Genomic DNA, 19939 nt, shown 5'->3' with positions numbered 1-19939 from the left:
TGAGCGCGAGCCCAGTTCAGAGAAGTGATTGCGAGCTCGAGTGAGCGCGAGCCTAGTTGGGAGAAGTGATCCCGAGCTCAAGTGAGCGCGAGGCCAGTTGAGGGAAATAATCGCGAGCCCGAGTGAGTGCAAGCTCACTTGAGAGAAGTGAACGTGAGCCCGAGCGAGCGCGAGTTAAATTGAGTGCGAGCCCGCGCTCACTTCACACTCACGTGGACTCATTTGCTTTAGAGTAAAAAAAAAATAGGAAACTTATTCCATGTGCAGAATTGTAATGGAAGAATGAATCAACTTTACAAAAAGAAAAAGCACATTTTTGAGGTCTGAGCTGTCATTATATTGTCCAGAGGACTTCAAACACCTTTCGATAGAGAACCGACTTTTTCATGGTTTTTATGAGAGGATGGTGTTTCTTTGAGGCAGGTATTTGTTTTTGTTGTTTTAGTAACAACTTCTATGACCCAAGTTTTTTTTTTTTGTGAGATCATAGAGTAAGGAAACTACTTGACCTTGAGAAGTAGGAAATTTATTTACTAGCAACTAATGAGGCTGTGCGTTCATAGAAAAGTCGAGGGAAATAATTATGTATTATTTAATTGTAGCTTCTTTAAATCCCAATAAACAAGAGTAGCTCTTAAGAATGTTGATAACTTGCACCATAATGGTTATTCAGTTCATTAATTTATATGAGGAAACATTGTTTTATTTTTTTGAAATAAAAGAGTTTTAGCCTGCTAATTTTACTGACTACTTCTTCTTGGGATCTTTAAATGTATTCTATGCGAAATTTAACTACTGTATTATGTAATATTAATATATACCGGTATAAATAAAAACTAAAACATTACATTGAATATTTTTAAAGCAAGGAACTCTTAAATATGACAGAAGAAGAAATTAGTAAAATTGAATGATTAATATCTCGTCTATTTAAAAGAAAAATACTTCCTCATATAAGTCAATGGGCTATTAAAAAAGAAAGATAGCAATTTAACATCCAAAAAAATAAGACACACAGACACACACAACACACACATACACACACACACACACACACACCTCCTTTCATTAAAGTCTTTTTTCGAAAGCTACCCTGAGACGATGCCGTGTCGTTTGTTACAACTAGAGTTAAAAGTGAGGGAAAACACGGGGGACATCATCTCCCGCTTCCAAAAATATCTATGGCTTCCCTCCACTTCCTAAAAAATATAGTGGGCAAAGATAGGCACAAGGGACGGCATGACGTCATGCGTTCCCCAACCTTTCCAGATCCATTTTTACCCCTGGTTATAACTCGATTTTGATGTTGTTTGACACAATATTTTCATTGCGGATTTATCAAATCTTATTACCGTGAAGATTAACACATACCTGACGAAAGAGCTAAGGGTTGCCAGCAACACATTTGCTGCTAAGATGGCACTGGATAGTAGATTACACTCTAGCGCGGGACCCGACTGGGAGCAATCGGTCCAATCCGCTGAAGTTCGGCCCTGATTGTTGTATACGACAATTAATATAGTAGGAAAGTTTTCTTCTTTTAGTTTGAAGCAACAAAAAGTCTTTTAATTTTTATCCGTGTTACTTCTCTTACAAGCCCCCTCCGATTAAAAGTACATTTTAAAAATTAGAAAATATTTTTTCTACATTTCCTTCTCTCTATATATAAAAGTTATTCCTCTAGAGGTATACACTACCAAAACTTCTCAAAAATCGCTAATTTTTAATGCTTTTATTAGCACGTCCCTGTAGGATAGGTCGGAACTCCTGCAAGTATTACTGGAGCCTAAGAGACCATTTATATTGCAATACCCTCTCAAGTACTATTATTTTGTTGTGTTACATTCAAACCGATATAAAGGGGTCAGAGAAAGCTCCCTTTTCCTTTTGGTTTGCTTTTAGCTTCCACAGAGGTAGCTGTTTCATTATAAAATGGTTTTAACCAACACTTATAGTCACTTATATCAGATCCTGTTACTTCCTTTAACAAACGTTTAGCAGACCTTCGGGAAACGTTTAGCTCTTGTTATTATAAGGTCTGAAATTTCACGAATGTTGAATACCTGTAATGTCTCCTTAAATTTCTACTTCTAATTTCACTTCTAAAGCTGTCTTCTCACAAAAATATAAATAAATAAAAATCAAAATCTAAGAATCTGTGTGTTAGATAAAAACAAGAGATATCTATGCGTAATGTGGGTGTCGGACATAAGCTCACCGGACATAAGCTCATGACAGTCTTATATTATAGGGACGGACAAAAGCTCACCGATAGCAAACATAAGGTCCCTTGAGGGACTTGTAATAAAATTCACCGAATATTGAAATTCAGGTGTTAGTTACTTCCTAAGCAGAAAATGGAGCTACTATCTTATATGATTTACCTATCAGGTATAAAAAAGTAATAAGGACGTTGCGGAGTTGCGTTGTATTAAACTTGGGCAGACCTTGAGGAACTTGTAATAAAATGCCCTGGCTATTAAAATCTAGTTTTGGCTACAGTTACAAATAGACCAAATAACTCGGTAGAAAGCAGAGCTACTAATGTCATATAGCAGTTATCAGATATCAGAATAAAATAGGGATGTTGCAAGTTTAATGTGTGAAGCATGGGCGACAGTAAGTCTAATTTTTGCCCTGGAAATTTTCGAACCAAATTTTTCTTATAAGCCTGACAGTTAAAATAATTTCATGATTCGGCATGAATACTTACATAATAGAATTTGCTTGCTAACAGGACTGTTTTTCTTAAACGAAATCATCATACTCAGATATATTAGGGCTTGCTTCTTAATGCTGCAATCGTGCTTGCAGACGAATACTCAAAGAAATCTTTTTCTTATTTCCTAACACTAAGCTTTTTTTTGGTTCATAAGTTGTTTTGATCTTAGTAAATAAGAAAGAGATTAATTTGATGAGTATTGGTCTGCAAGTGTGATGACAACCTTAAGACTTGAACTCTGCAACACACTTAATATTTTATTCTGATGTCTGATAACTCCTATATGACGTTAGTCATATAGCCTATTTTCTATTGAGGAACTAGGCCTACAAGCAGTCAAAGCCCAGATTTAAATATCAGGAGCATTTTATTTCAAGTTCCTTAAAGTCCGCCCACGTTTAATACATTAAACCCTGCAACAACCTTATTATTTTATTTTTGTATCTGACAACTCATATATAGCATTAATAGCTCTATTTTCTACTGAATTAGGACTACTGCTAGTCAAAGTATAGATTTTAATACCTCTTTAATACCTATCATACGTTTTTCTAAAGCAAAATGAAATATATCTCAGATACTTTCAGCCATAGCGAAAAAAAAGGAGATACCCTTTCCCCAAAATCGTGTTCCGATATTTCTGTGCTGCAAAATTTCTTGAAGCAGCTGTTTTAACGAAGTTTAGTATTAACGTGTCAGGTATTTCTATGAGATAAGAAAAAAATCTTATTTTGTAAGTAAATGATAGCTCTATCCACGTAGATTCTGCAAACAGAAACAATGATTAATCGATATAAAAGTGACTCACATTATTTCAACAAAAAATCGATTTAGATAATAGTTTGGGCTGCCGCAAAAATAGGAAAAGTAGAAATAGGAAAAGAAAGTAGGAAAGTAGAATAGGAATAGTAGTAGTACATTAATTGTAACAACTCCATCAGGGGTTGAAATTGGAGGGGGCATATGCCATTAATCAGCCCATTAAGGTGTACAAGCTCGGAGCATGGCTCTTGCGCTCAACTGGGCTCGGGCTCAATAATTGAGCCCGAGCCTCAATTAAACAAATCAGTGCGAGCCCGACTCAGAGAAGTGAGCTCGAGCTCCAATGAAATAGGTGAGCGCGAGCCCAATTGAGGGAACTGAGCCCGAGCCCGAATGAGCGCGAGCCCAATTGAGAGAAATGAGCCAGGGCGCGAGCGCAGTCGAGAGAAGAGAGCGTGAGCCCAAGTGAGCGAGAGCCCAGTTGAGACAAGTGAGCGTGAGTCCGAGTGAGTGCGAGCTCAGTTGAGAGAACTAAGCGCGAGCGCGAGTGAGCGCAAGCCCGGGTGAGTGCAAGCCTAGTGGAGAGAAGTGAAAGCGAGCCCGAGTGAGTGCGAGCGCGAGTGAGCGCAAGCCCAGTTGGGAGAAGTGATGCGAGTCTAGTTGAGAAAAGTGAGCGCGAGCCCGGGTGAGTGCATGCACAGTCCAGAGAGATAAGCGCGAGCCCGGGTGAGTGCGAGCCCAGGTAAGATTAGTGAGTGCGAGCGCGAGTGATCACGAGCCCAGTTGGGAGAAGTGATTGCGAGCGCTAGTGATCGCAAGTCCAGTTGCGACTAGCAAGCGCGAGCGCAAGTGATCGCGACCCGAGTTGGGAGAAGTGATAGCGAGCGCTAGTGATCGCGAGTCCAGTTGAGACTAGCGAGCGCGAGCCCGAGTGAGTGCGAGCTCAGTTGAGAGAAGTGAGCGCGAGCCCAATTGAGACAGGTGAGCGCGGTGAGCGCGAGCCCGAGCGAGCCCAGTAGAAAATGACCACCTCTGGTACTAATTGCGCTTAACAATGTAGAATATGGATCTATAAATGCTCTTAGTGGTTGGCCAAGAAGTAAACAAATAGCTTCTTCCATCATACTCGGGCATGTCATATCCATCCTCTACATTTGTATCGATTACCATCTTGTTTAATTTTTGTTATAGTTCATTTTAGTTTGCAAGTTTGCATAATATTTGTAATATCCAATAAATAGAACAAGTGGATTTAATAGAACATAAGTGGACTATTATTGCGGAATATAAGTGGACTACAGTTTATGGAAATGAACCTTTGACACTGTACTCAAAATCTGAGTTCGGCCTATATATTCTCTCGTGGCTATATGTTAATGTATATGCTTACGATCCGTCCGTAGTGAGCAGACACGTTAGTGAAAGTGAGTAAGAGCATAAGATTTGTTTTAGCATTTGCTAATACGACTGATTCTCCGTGTCATTCATTGTCTGTCCCCCTCATCCCCCCGGTAATTCCCACCCTGAAAACAAGGGTACCATAATTAACGATATACAGTAAGGGGTTAATATGAATAAACGGTGTTCTGATGAGCAGGCCTACTGTACTACTAGAAAATAGTTTGTTGATGGTATGTAATATTGGAGTTCTTTCAGATCAGTTTGCATATTCTTCGCTTCTCTATATTCTGTATTTTTAACTTTACATAACATTGTTATTATTATATAATTGGTTTAGCAGAATGATAATAAGCTGCCATTTTCTAATGCCTTGGGATGGGCACGAGTCGAGCTAAAACTCAACTCGAATTCAAGTCGAGTTTCGAGTCGAATCAAAGGTAATTTTCTCGAATCGAGTTCCGAGACGAGTCACTGTTTTTGATGTCGAATTTCGAGTCAAGCCGTTTGATAAATGGCTCGCTCGTTCCGCTCGTCTTAGAAAGACTTCCAGCATTTATGCACAGCATAGGTTGGAAGGTCATTTCTATATCAACTTCATGAAATTAAAGGGAACTTGTATTCCTTGAAAGGCATTTGTTTTGTTCTTCAAGGTCAATAGAAGAATGAAAACGCTGGTACTAGGAGTATTTTAACACGCGACTCACTACAACGATATAACAGAATGCTGCCTCCGGCTGTTAATAAAAGGCTTAACTAGCTGGAACTCGCTAGCATAGTAGCAACATTCTACGCCAAACAACCATGTACTGTGTAAGAAATGCTAGGAGTTGTTTTGTCCATGCGCGCCGACTACGTGGGTGCTCACTGGCTCCACCACTCACACAAATAATCTTGTCAGGGCGCTGCAGGCAAGTTTGTCAGGTTCATAGAAACATAATGAAATAAATATTTCTCACTTGTCAGTATCAAAAAATAAACAATTAAAACATGGAGATGGAAGTGAAAATCTCTAACCTCAGTAACATTAAAATTATTTTGTTTTATGATGATTTTTTTCATTTTAATTTGTATGAATGTAGTATTTTCTTTTAGTATCGTGCTGATAATATCACTGCTTCTTGCACTCATTGTTTATCATGTAAGTTGTTGAAAATATACACTAAATATCACGATTGTATATGTTGGGAATATGCATTACAGTAATTAAACTTCAACACGGGTTTAAACCTGTTTCTTTACGTTTAAGTCAGCCGTGTTACCGACTGAGCTAAAACAGCCCCAACTTATCCTTATATTAACGGTATATTTTACTTTATCACAGCACAGCCTTTTATGACAGTGTTCATAAAAGATTTTAAGTGAAAAGAAATCAATAAAAAAAAAAAATATCGAGACTCCACAGAAAACATATAACACGCCCCGTCATTGATATGCACCCACATACATTTTGGAAAGTCGGCGCCGTTGGTTCTATCTGTTGTGTTTGAAATCAGTGTTTCTTTCAGAAACTTTGTTCCCAGGGGGCACATTTCATATTCCGGGGGACACTGTTGATATTATTCTATTTATTATTATATGTTACACGTATTATTTTGGTCTCTTCCGGGGGTACTCTCAGAGCTCCGGGCGGGCAGTGCCCCCTAAAAACATTTCTGGAAGAAACACAGTTTGAAATACACCTAATCTAATATAAATAAGGGGTCTCGGTGGCTCAGTGGTAGAGCGTTCACCTCTGGTACTTGGGGTTCCGGGTTCGATCCCAGCCCCCGCCAAGTGAACCTTGTGGTGGACAAACACTGTGTGCGTGGGTTTTCTCGAGTTCCTACCGTTTCCTCACACTTTCTCCATTCCACCAATTTCATTCATTACTCATCATCACCGTCTCCTTTAGCCTAACCTGCATAACCGTTTGACGTAAACTCAAAGATTTCATTTTTCTAATTTAAATAAAATAAAAAGTGTGTTTATGTGTCTGTCTGTATGTATGTATCTAGGGATGCTCACGAGACAAGATTTGTGGCTGTCTGGTCTCGAAAATGTGCTGTAACAGTGATGTCTCGACTCGAAAAATGTATATTTCACTATTGGAAGAGCCGTGTCTCGACTAGAATTTTGTCAGCAAAATCCTGTCTCGACTCGTCTCGTGTGCATCCCTATATTTATCTCTGTGCTGCCTGGAGACCAGACGAGAGGACCGAGAGTTACCAAATTTTGATCTCGGGTACCTTGGTCCAGGTCCCAGATCAAGATGAAGCGTTCCTTTTTTTTTTAATCGAACCAGAGGGTTTCAGGAGACGTTTACAGGGACATGTAAAAATAATAGAAAATGACGGATATTAGTGTCGAATTCATAGTTTTGGCGGTCTCTGAGATCAATGGTGAAACTCCGATTGCATTAATTTCCAAATTCACCCCATTTGGTTGCGGGTCGGGGTACCGGAGGGTATACCCTAACATGTAAAAATAATCCAAAATGACCGATATACATGTCAAATCCATAGTTTTCGCACTCGCTGAAGTCAACGGTGATACTACTACAGGCGTTGACTTCCAAATACAGCCACCATGCGAATAATGGGTTTTTCAGATAGTTATTAATAAATGCAAGAAATAAATTATTAATAATAAATGGGAATAGATATAAATACATTTTGAAAGAAAGAAAAAAATGAAATCTTTGAGTTTTACGTCCCACGCTTATGGCGGTTAGGCTAAAGGAGACGGTGATTATGAAAAGTGAATGAAATGGTGGAATGAAGAAAGTGGGAGGATACGGGAGAGCCCCGAGAAAACCCACCAACACGGTGTTTGTCCACCACAAAGTCCACACGGCGAGAGCTGGGATCGAACCAGGAACACCAAGCACCGGAGGTAAACGCTCTATCACTTAGCCACGCGCCCGTTGAAGGAAAGAAACGAAAGTGTAAACAAACATAACCATATCTGACTTTGCATAAAACAACGATCACTAATCTAACAAGAAGAAAGTAGACTTTGGTAAATTAACTTCGGTGTCATTTTTCGCGAGGTAGTATTGCACATTTAAAATATGAATATTTAGGAATGCTCACGAGTAGACATGTGTCGAATCTCGACTGGAATTCGAGTCGAAACACACTTTGTAAAATTCAAGACGTGTCGAGACACGTATTTCTCGACTCGAATGTCTCAAAAATCTTTTTATAATTTTTAATATTATTTTGAAGAAAGTATTCACTCAGAAACAGCCATGAAACCACTTCCAGTATTTATTACTTTAGAAAAATACAGAACGGATTTGAAATAATAAACGGTCTTATTTGAAATAATAAACGCTGGTATACTTTCGAAGGCAATAATTTATTCCGAGTTAATAAAATGTTAAACAATTTCAAAAACTGTGTTTGCATTTTTGAGACATGAGACGAGACGGGGCATTTCAAGAGACGTCTCGTCTCGTCTCGGAAACCTACCCTCCGAACCAGGATATGATCAAGGTAGGGACTAAAGCATAGTTTCCAACATTATCCAATGTGAATAAAGTAGGATCGAAACCTATTTTATCCCGTGTATACCAGAGGGTCAAGGGAAAGGCGATAATTATTTCATAACTTCACACACGGCACGATCAAGCACTGAATCTGTTGAAATCTTACAACGTAATAATTATCGAGTGTCTGCATTTTTTCTATCTATTAAAACTCATAGTATATTCTATCATAATATAAATTGTCACTCATGTACTGTATGCAAATGTAATTCATGATAAAAGTGTTTTGTTTTAAAACAAAATGAAACGGTTGAGTTGGACTCTGGCAAGTAGAAGAGATGTAATTTATTACATCGCCTCGCAACCTACTTGGCCGCACACTTAGGTTACACTCTTCACCTTTTTCCCATGCTATCTAAAGCATCGACTAATCTTAAATTTGCATTGCCGATTCGGGTTTTCTAACAATTATTATGTTGCAACTCAATTTGGATACAAAATTAGAATTTAAGAACTTTACAGTGTGCATTAAAATGATGACAGAAATATAGTGAAATGTCAGTTTCAAATTTTATGTCTACCTTGAATCCAAATAACTGTGCCGTCATTTCCTTCAATGTTGAAAGGAGCCGAAACTTGCAATAGACCTCAATTTTTCTCTTGTATAATTTTTAATTCCCACTATTCGTTCATAAAATTTTAAAGAAAAAATCAAATGAAATCTTTAATTTTTACACCCCACGTTTATGCCGTTAGGTTAGAGGAGACGGTGATGATGAGAGATGAGTGAAATGGTGGAATGAAAAATGTGGGAGGAAACGGGGGAACTCCGACAAAACACACAAGCACAGTTTTTATTCACCACAAATTCTACATAGCGCGAGGTGGGATTGAACATGGAACCCCAAGCACCAGAGGTGAACGCTCTACCACTGAGCTACCGCGCCTCCAAAATTTTAAAGAAATATTAGTTACTAACAAGTAACACTTCTGATGTGTAACACTTCGATTTTGATAAAATTTGGGAGGTAGATATTACACATGAAATAAACGAACACGTGTCTCCTATTTTCTGCAGAAAACCAGTTTTAAGGGGCAAAAGCCCCCACGCAAAATTTTGAAAGTTGACGGCCGAAAGGAAAAGAAATTGAACAGAAGTAAACGAAATTCTACACACATATTGCAGACAAAATTAGGGAATGCGTGCTTCGTATTTTCCTTAAAAAAAACGGTTACGTGGGGCATGGAACCCTCAAAACTTTCATCACGAAATATTGAAAATGCTAGTAACAGTATGTAAAATGTGTATAAGGGACATGAAGAATTGCAAGGAAACTTTGTGTAAAAACAGTACGCAAAAAATAAAGGAATACGGGTTTTTATATTCAGCGAAAAAAACGGTTTTAAGGGGTAAAAGCCCCCACCCAAATTGTTTTCAAATTAAGGCCCGAAAGGCCAGAGGAATTAACCGAAGTCAATGAAATTGTGCTCAGATATTGTAGACATAAAATGAGGAAATACGCGTTCTTGATTTTCTTGAAAAAAAAAAAAGAAAACCGTTTAGGTGGGACACAGACCCCTTCAAATCTTTGATTGTGAAATATCGAAAGTGCTAATAACACTATGTCAGAAGTGCTTGAAGGACATATTTATAAAAAATTGAAACAACGCATTGTGTAGGGATACTATGGAAAAATTTACGAATACGGGTTTTCTATTTTCTGCGAAAAAATCTATTAGGGGCAAAAGCTCCCACCCAAAATTTTGAAAATTGAGGTCGAATGTCCAGAGGAAGTGAACTGAAGTGAACAAAATTGTTCATTGATACTGTAAACCCTCAATAGGGAATACAGGTTTGTTAATGTCCTAAAAAAAAAACAGTTTAGATTATACACAAACCCCTCCAAAACTTTGATCGTAAAATATCAAAAGTGCTAATAACAGTATGTCACAATTACTTGAAAAAAATGAAGAATTAAAATAAAACATTGTGTAGGGACAAACGCAAAAGAAACGAATATGTTTTCTTATTCTGCGGAGAAACCGTTTTAAGGGGGCAAAAGCCCCACCAAAATTTTTAAATCTGAGGCATAAAAGGCAAACAAAACTGCACCGAATTGAACTACACTGCGCACAGATATTGTAGAGGTACGACTAGATATTGGGTTTCGTATTATCCTGGAAAAAAGCGGTTGAGTGAGGCACGGACCTTCTAAACCGTTGATTACTAAATATCAAAATTGCAAATAAGCATATGTCAGACGTTCTTAAAAAATATCTCGAATTGCAACGAATCTTCGCATATTCCAAAACAATAAATGAAACGTGTTTCACCTTGAGTGGAAAAACATTGTTGGGGCCTAGGCCCCATCTGAAAAAAGTAGATATTTCCGTAATAGCGCAGGAAGGAGTGAAGCGAAGCAAATGAAATTGTGTTTAGATATTATATACAACCTATGTGAAATTTAGTGTTTCTCAAGTTTCTCTATCCGTTTTGCTTCAAATTTGGCAGATCAAGAGCAATCTGGAAATAAATCGACACGTATTTTTGTTTATGAGAAAAACATTATAAGGGTAAAAGTGCCTCCTGAAATTTTATTAAAAACGCTATACTTTTTGGGCTTGTAGTTGATCTGAAAAATTTAAAGAAATCGGATGGAGACACGACACATATGAAATACGAAGGGCCATAGTTTACACACCCAATATCTAGATACAATTTCATTCGGTTTGGTCCATACCTCTCGCCCCTCAAAGCCTCGGTCCACTCAACAGTTTTTTTTTCAGGGAGAATACGAAACACAGATTCTCTCATCTTACCTCTACAATACTTGTGCACATTTCATTCATTTCAGTCCATTTCTTCTTGTCTTCCTTGCGTCAACTTTCAAATTTTTGAGTGGGAGCTTTTGCCCCCTAAAACCATTTATACACAGAAAATAAGAAAACGCGTATTCGTTTATTTTTTGCGTATTGTTCATACAAAATCTTTCGTTCAAATCCTTCATGTCCTTTACATCTGACACACTGTTACTAGGACTTTTGATATTTCATGATCAAAGGTTTGAAGGGGTCCGTTTCTTACAGGAAAATACGAAACTCGTATTCCCTCAGTTTATATCTGCAATATCTGCAAAATTTCATTCATTTTGGTTCACTTCTTCTTACCTTTCGGGAGTCAAATTTAAAAATTGTGGGGTGGGCTCTTTAGCCCCCTAAAACCGTTTTTCCGCAGAAAATAAAAGCAACGTTATTCGTTTATTTTTGGCGTATTGTCCATACACAAAGTTATCTTGCAATTCTTCATGTCCTTTACAAACATCTGACATACTGTTACTAGCACTTTCGATATTTCGTGATCAAGGGTTTGGAGAGGTCGGTGCCCCAAACAAGCCTTTTTCCACGAATATACTAAACCCGTATTCCCTCATTTTATGTCTACAAAATCTGTGCACAACTTCATTTACTTCGGTTCATTCTTTTTGCTTTTCGGGTGTCAAATTTCAAAATTTTTCGTGCGGGGTTTGCCGCTAAAATAAATTTTCCGCAGAAAATAAAAAACAGTATATGTTTACTTTTTGCGTATTGTCCATACACAATGTTGAAATTCTTCATGTCCTTAACACACATCTGAAAAACTGTTACTAGCACTTTTGATTTTTTCTGATCAAAGGTTTGGATGGTTCGGTGCCCCACCCAATCGTTTTCTGAAGGAAAATACGAAACCCATATAATCTTTTCACGTCTACAATGTCTGTGCAAAATTACATAGACACTGGTTCACTTTCTCTTAGCATTCAGCAAGACATTTGAAAATTTTGGGGTGATTTTTTTGCAACCTAAAAACCGTTTCTCCGCAGAAAATAAAAAAATGTAGGCGTTTATATTTGGCGTCTTGTCGATACACTATATTATGTTGCAATTCTTCATGTCCTTTACACACACACACACATCTGACGTGCTGTTACTAGTACTTTCGATATTTCGTGATCAAAGGATTGGAGAGGTCTTTGCCCCACCCAACCCTTTTTTGCAGGAGTATACGGAAGCCGTTTTTTGTCATTTTACTTCTACAATTTCTGTGCACAACTTCATTCACTTTGGTTAACTTTTTTTTGCCTTTCGGGTGTCATCTTTCAAAATTTTGTGTTGGGGATCTTGCCCCCTAAAATGTATTTTCCGCAGAACATAAAAAACCCGTGTTCGCTTATTTTTGCGTATTGTCCATACACAAAATTATGTTGCAAGTCTCCATATCCTTTACAAATATCTGACATACTGTTACTAGCACTTTTGATATTTTTTGATCAAAGTTTGGAGGGGTTCGTCCCCCACCCAACCGTTTTTTCAAGGAAAATTCAAAACCCTTTTTTGTCGTTATACGTCTACAATTTCTGTCCACAATATCGTTTACTTTGGTTCACTTCTTTTTGCCTTTTGGGAGTCAATTTTCAAAATTTTGGGTTGGGGCTTTCCCCCCCTAAAACCGTTATTCCGCAGAAAATAAAAGAAGTATTCGTTTGTTTTTACGTATTGTCCATACGTAAAGTTTCGTTGCAATTCTTTATGTTCTTTACACACATCTGACATCCTGTTACCAGTACTTTTGATGTTTCGTGATCAAATGTTTGGAGGGGCCCATGCCCCACCCAACCGTTTTTTAATTAAAATACGAAACCCGTATTCCTCCATTTTACGTCTGCAATATCTGTGCACAATTTCACTCATTTCGTTTCAGTTGTTCTTGCCTTTCGGGTGTCAGCTTTGAAAATTTTGGGATTGTCTTTTATATTAAACCTTTACATTATGTATTTTTTCTTTTTTATGAAATTCTTCTTCCGGATGGAAAGATGGAAATGGTTTTCTCTGATATCTGTTTCTTGCCATTCATCTTGTTTGAACTGCTTAAGTAAGATCATTTTCTAACTTTTGATGTCATCCAACTCCGTCACAATAATAAAGTTGTCATTTTTAACAATTTGTTTTATTCTCTTATTTGCAGTATGCCACATTGATATATTTGTTACAAAATTGAGGTTTGGTCCAACGCCTTTCGAATTCACAACCAACCGAAGCGCCGAGCATTTTGGGTTGCCTGCTATTGCAGGAAAAGGAGAATTGCAGGTGGTAATGCACTTTTGGAGTCGTGTATACAAACTGCAAGGAAAATTCAAATATCGCGGAATCTGGATTCTTCAGTGTGTATCAGTGAAAATGAAATCACGGAACAGTAAAATCTTCAAGGAACCATCCATCTCCTGGCAATTGAAATGATAGTCCTCTGGCTTGAACTATTCCGAAAAATAACAGCAAATTCAATAAGTTCAAAGTAGTTTTCTCTGTGTAAGTTATTCTGCATATTCTGCATGGGAAAATGTACAATATGATTGGCCGTCTCGTACAATTTTTCTTGAATGCGATTATTTTGTATACCGGGCTTGAATTAGTTATGCCAGTATCACTCCAAGCTTGTCACAAACGCTTGAAAACAGAAAAAAGTCATATTAAATATGACATTTGTCCAATTGTAATAATTTATTTTCATAGCACGTTTTAACTTACTACTTTTAAATTGAAAACTACAGGAAACAATTTGAAAATGTCGCTTGTAAGTGCTTCCTGCCATCTATTGGATAATGTAAAAGCTCCCATTAAATGAATAAAGACTTTAGGCTTTATGCGGCGCCATTTATTTTCATTCGATTTAAATGAAATTTTGCACAGGACAGTTTTTTTTGACAAGCGGCACGAAATGAAGGGGTGTCCCGAAAAAAATTACAATCTTGTAAAATATGGACCACCCTAGAGAGAGAGAGAGAGAGAGTCCGGGGGCAAAAGTCCTTTTTGGGGTAGTTTTTGTTGGAGTTGTGCAACACTGCTTGTGCTGCAGAAAGATTAAATGACGTCGGTGTACTGTCCATGTTAGTAAAAGTGAAATTTGTTAATACAATGAGGTACATTACATTTTGTCTTACTTTGAAGTAATATTTTGTTTTATGGGAAGTAGTTCTACAGTCTGTGGGAGAAGCCACGACTTATTTTATTGTTGTTTCATATGAAAGCACTTCTTGAATAACAATATACACTATCTTCCCTTTTCCCGGTATCAGTTATTACGTCAGCATTTCATTGTAATTAAAACAAGTGCGAATCTGGCAAAAGTCCGATATTTTTGTGGGGCAAGAATCCGAACGCGGACGTTTGTCCCAGCTCTCAAATTTGTAAATAATTTTATTTTTAAATTTAAATTCCAGTTTCTCACAGTAGACCTATTGAAATTCGTTTGCTACGTAGGCTTTCTTTAGCTTAACTAAAGCTATGTAGACCTGTATGGAGTTTGATCTTTAAATTTGGGCAAGCCACGCTCAACACTGATTAGAGCACCGATGGCATCAAGGGCACTACTCACATTTCAGCGGTGTAAACAGAGCCTAGGATTAATAGTCAGTAGTGCTTGCACATACCTGTTTGTATTGCTGAATCCATCTGTTGAGGTGTGAAAAGTGCTCTTGGAGTCATTTGGTTCATCGGTACAGAGGGAGATTTGTCCTTTGCCATTAGAAACACTACGAAAAGAGCTACGTGCTGTTCGAGAACAAAAAGAGAAGAAGGGTCCTAAGAAGTGAACCTCAGGGAAGAAATTGTTTGCATCCGCTGAAAGTTCAACTTCAAAAGTAGTGGAATATGTATGTCCATTGTGTAAAGGCAAATATGTCGATCCACCGGATGAGGACTGGATATGAATAATTCGTGCGAAGAATGGTAGCATCATGATTGCACAGCTTATGAAGGAGGCCAGTTCGTATGTGACAAACGCCTAGAGCCAAGCCTGGTTTTTGTAATTATTTCACTTCATAAGTTTATGTGCTTTTCTTAATAAGTGGGATAATTTCTTCTTTTACTCTAACTTTGTTGATGAAAAGAAACGTTTTATTCGTTGTGTGTCTATTGAGCTTTTCGCAAGTAAGAAAGACTTTTTTCTTTTAGTATAACTTGACAGGAACAAATACACACGTTTCGTATGTTTTTGTGTTTTTCTTTAAATAAATAACTGGGATAGCTTAATTTCTTCTTTTAGTGTAACTTTCCAATACGAGGAGAAAAAATCCATGTTTTATATGTACTTGTGGTATTCGTAAATAAGTGGGATAATTTCTTTTTTTTTTTCTAGTTTAATTTTGTCAATACGAAGAATAACTTCATACTTTGTATGTTTATTGATTTTTTCTCAAGTGAGATAAACTTACCTTTTTGCTTAGTCTAACTTTTTTGTTAATACGAAGAATCACTTCATGCTTCGTATGCTCTTTGTTTATCTTAAGATTCTTGTAGAAAACAAAATAATTCAATAAAAATACCTGTATGTTGATTTCTTACTTCGTGTATTTCAGCGGACTTTTGCCCCATTGCGATAGGACTTTTCCCCACTATAGGGGGCAAAAGTCCGAATGTGTCCATCCTTTTTAAATTGGTGTATCTTATTAAGTAATAAATTAGTAGGCTTTCTAGCATCTTCACACTATAGAGGAATGTTCACTTATACTTCTGTGCGAAATTCGTTATTTTGCCGTTATATCTTTCGGCTCCAGAGCAACTCAAACACCAAACTGCGGTTTTTTGCCCCCGCTTACTCTATATATGATTACCATGGAACGTTTTCCGTTGTATTATCTTTATCCTACAATGCACGTTTTAATTAGACAAATACAAATAAAACTGCGACTTTAATAATACAGACTTTAAGTTAATAGAGTACTCTTAAATTTGAATTACATTTTTAGAATAAATCATAGAAGTAGGATAGGCGGATGGGGAATATCCGGAAATCACTTAAGATATTGATCGATTAGTTGTAACTAATTCAAAACTTCGTTCTCGTTCATAGTAACCAGTGGCGTAACTAACTGGCCCACAGTCCTAAAGGCACTAGGTAAAAGGGGTCCCTGCTCAATCTGTAGCGATATACACCTCAGCTATTGTTGAATTCACTTTAATTATTATTTACGAATACAATCCATACAATGGCGGCTATTGAGGGAAGTGACTTGATAAAATATCAATGTTATCGTTATAGACTAAGAAATGAAATCTTAGTTCATGAAATACGAGAATTAGTACATGTTAGCTACCTTCTCTTAACTTAGAACTATAAAATTGAATTATTACTTCCCTCAAGAACCGCCACTTCCATAACTTCTCTCTAAGTAAGAGGAGACATTCAGTTTATTACTCTTTTTTCCTGTAACATGATTTCTTTACTTATTACTTGAGTGTGTCATTTTAATGTTAACTGCGTGGAAACGTGTCATTGAAATTTTAGTAGGTCCGTGAAAAATTGTGTTGAAACATCGCACTCCTATACGAACTGTTACCATTTATCTGTTTTAGAAATCTTATTCGGTGACTTTTTTTTATAGAAAATGTGTGCTCATTGGGAAAAAACATTACAACTTGGGACTATCATATAAGTGTCTTTGTGATATTTAAATATTTTACAGTCAAACCATTTACACAAAGAAATTTACACATGTTCACACAACCTAGAAGATATTAATTGATGATGCCCTCAAGTATTTTGCCTAAGGAACACCCTTTTCTAGAGTCCAGCAGTAATCGACCAGCATATGTATGCATCACTGCCCTTGGTATCTTTTCATCATTATTTAAATTCTGATGTAAGCATTCCGCATGTTTTCCGAAAAATATGGAGTGATAGTAGAAGAAGTGGATTTTGAGATACATATTACAGCCGAAATCTTTACAAGTTTTTAGCAGCTAGTTTACTAGATTTCTTATATTTCTTCTTTCAGATTGTGTCTTTTTCCAAACCATTGGAACCATAAATGACATATGACATAAAACTGTCTGGTTACCTTGTTAAAATACTTGGGCAAATAACACAGCAAATGGGGTGGATTGAACTTGTTTTGATTTCCTCCCTGCAACCAAAGTAAAGATGATAACATTTTCTAATTAAAAGAGTAAATTTAACTCACTACAAGTATAGCAAAAATTATCGAAATGGTATCAAGCACTTGCTTGGGATATTTAAGTTTCCATTCACAAACCAAATTTACTAATAAAGCACTTGTTGGGATATTTAAGTTCTCATTCACAAACCAAATTTATTAATAAAATACTTGTTGGGATATTTAAGTTCTCGTTCACAAACCAAATTTACTAATAAAGAAGAATAGCCCTACTATCATTTTCGGAGTCAGTGAACAATTGAGGTAGTTGAGCAGTGGAGTGGTCAGCAAGATAATGCTCAATTCTCCATATACAGACAGAGTCAACAGGTAAGAATTTTTTTGCTAAACAAACTCCTTAAAAATGAGAGCAAATAGTACTATAGGCGTAAATAGTGTATTCTTACTACAATAACACTAGGGAAATGGACATTTACTTACTTGATCTTGCCACTTATAATAGAATGTAATCGAAATCCTGCAGCACCAAATTCATTTGTGATCGAAGGATTTATGGTTGGGTCATAATCATTAGCAAATCCACGGGGGTTTGGCAGGAGTACCTCTCTGAACATAAAGTCATGGCCTGCAAGTACGTGAAATCAAAAAAGTAAATTAATTTTTATTCTTCACATCTCGCATGATAGTACCGAGTGTTCACAAAGTAACTATGCAGTGCCATGTTGTGGTGTGCTAAGTGATGACTGATATGATTGTCAATTAGTAATACAATATTTTCCATTGTTTAACATATTTGAACTATATTTGACCAGGTATTTGTATTTGTTCACAGGTCCGGTTTGATTGAAGACCAATGACTTGTGTGACACCATTGTGATCCAAGTCATCATGCTGATGATTGAACAAAGTGTGTTTCTTGTGGAGCATGTGTTCCGCAATGGAGACAAGTTTACCTCAGCAGTAGAAGCTGCATTTGCAGCAAAGTTCCCAGGAGTGAAGATGTCTAACCGCAATGCTGTACGGAATGTCATCACCAAGTTTAGAAAGAACGGAAATACTCCAAAATCAGGTAGGTTATCCACAGCCACATCCGCATAGAAGGTGGCGGAGGTGTAGGACGTGATGCTGCACAGTCCAAAGAAATCGATAGACGACTAGTTCAGCAGACCCACGTGTCCGTGGGTTCCGCTCACAAGATTCTCCCGAAGTCACTGTCCATGTACCCGTACAAAATTTCGGTCGTGCATGAACTGAGGGACACCAATCACCCGGCGCGTGTGAACTTTTGCAATTGGTTCCTGTCCTTCCTGCAGGACAATGGTGCGGGGATTGTTGACAAAACGTTTTTCACGGATGAGACATGATTTCACCTCTTCGGTTACGTGAATATCTAGAATAGTCGTGTGTGGAGTACGGAGAATCCGCACGAATTTTATGAGTTCCCAGTGCATAATCAAAAGGTTGTGTTTGGTGCGCCGTGACTCTTAAACGCATCATTGGGCCCATCTTCTTTCAGGACACCATAAATACAGAACGGTACTGCATCTGCATTTTGGAGTCCTTCCTAGGTGAACTGAATAAGGACGAAATTGAGAATACACGGTTCCAACATAATGGGGCGGCTGCACATACCGTCCACAAGGCCATGAGCTTTTTACAGGACATCTTCGGTGACCGCTTCATCTCTCGAGGACTCTGGCCTCCGCGTTCACCCGACTTGGGTCCGGATTACTTTCTATGGGGTACGTTGAAGGAAAAGGCCTATGAAGGCAATCCGCACACCATACAACTCCAAGCTGCACTGACACGTCACATTCGGAACATCACTCCCGATATTCTGCACAACGTCTTCAAGTGCAAGGGGATCACTTCGAGCATCTCTTATAACTTCCATGACATTAAAGTTTAGCTTCGAGTTAATTTCAGTTGTTTAAAGAGGTTTATGGAAAATAAAATATGGCAAGTTATGAAAAGCGTAGTTACTTTCTGAACACCTTGTAATTTGCAGTTGGTAGACCTATAGCGTAGGATAACGACTTTATAAGAGAAATGACAGAGAGAAACCGAAGAGAAAGGAGAGAAAGAGATGATGTAACAGAAATGGATAGGGAAAGTAGTGGTAGTGTAGGCGTAGTCATCGATCCACCGATAAAACCATCGATAATGCTATTGATGTAATTTTTTATCTGCCAATTACCACTGTCTTTCAGTAACATCATATTTCTTGATTCTTTTCCTCTCCAGAGGGGAACAACAAACTGTAACGTCACAGACCATTCAGTTAGAAATGACTTTTATAGTATATACAAATATTTCCGTTAGGAAGGTTTATAGTTCTTTGTGTGACATTTTCGTAGGAACATTTGTAAATCATAACTAAAACTGTACTTACAAACAAAGAATACCTTGACGTTTAGCAGAAGGCAGCATACAAACACTTGTATGTTGTGACATGCGTTTCAACGCGGATATGATGGTAAACTAGCGGAACTAGGGTATATACTTTAGCTTATTTCAAACTAGATTAAGCTCCACTGGATTTATTATCAGTGAGGGAATACTCGAAAGTACTTTTGTCGAAATGATTTAAACAAAATTTGCATTAGTAAGTAGGAATTCATTAAATCATATAGATATGGGACAATATAATACGAT

The 19939-nt window shown here is 37.5% G+C and overlaps 1 protein-coding gene across 1 annotated transcript in view; it reads right to left on the bottom strand.

Moving 5' to 3' along the window:
- Positions 1-19939, bottom strand: part of LOC145679616 (immunomodulatory peroxidase-like) — a 189837-nt gene that overhangs the window by 70304 nt on the left and 99594 nt on the right. Inside the window, exon 8 of the mRNA XM_081750192.1 lies at positions 17765-17909. Coding sequence (XP_081606318.1) covers positions 17765-17909 — 145 coding nt within the window. The remainder of the gene's footprint in view (positions 1-17764; positions 17910-19939) is intronic.

This window comes from Thermobia domestica, chromosome 2 (assembly GCF_964235325.1).
Source record: "Thermobia domestica chromosome 2, izTheDome1.hap1.1, whole genome shotgun sequence".
Taxonomy (NCBI): domain Eukaryota; kingdom Metazoa; phylum Arthropoda; class Insecta; order Zygentoma; family Lepismatidae; genus Thermobia; species Thermobia domestica.
Note: the sequence above shows the minus strand (reverse complement) of the source record. Positions and strands in the feature narration are given on the sequence as shown.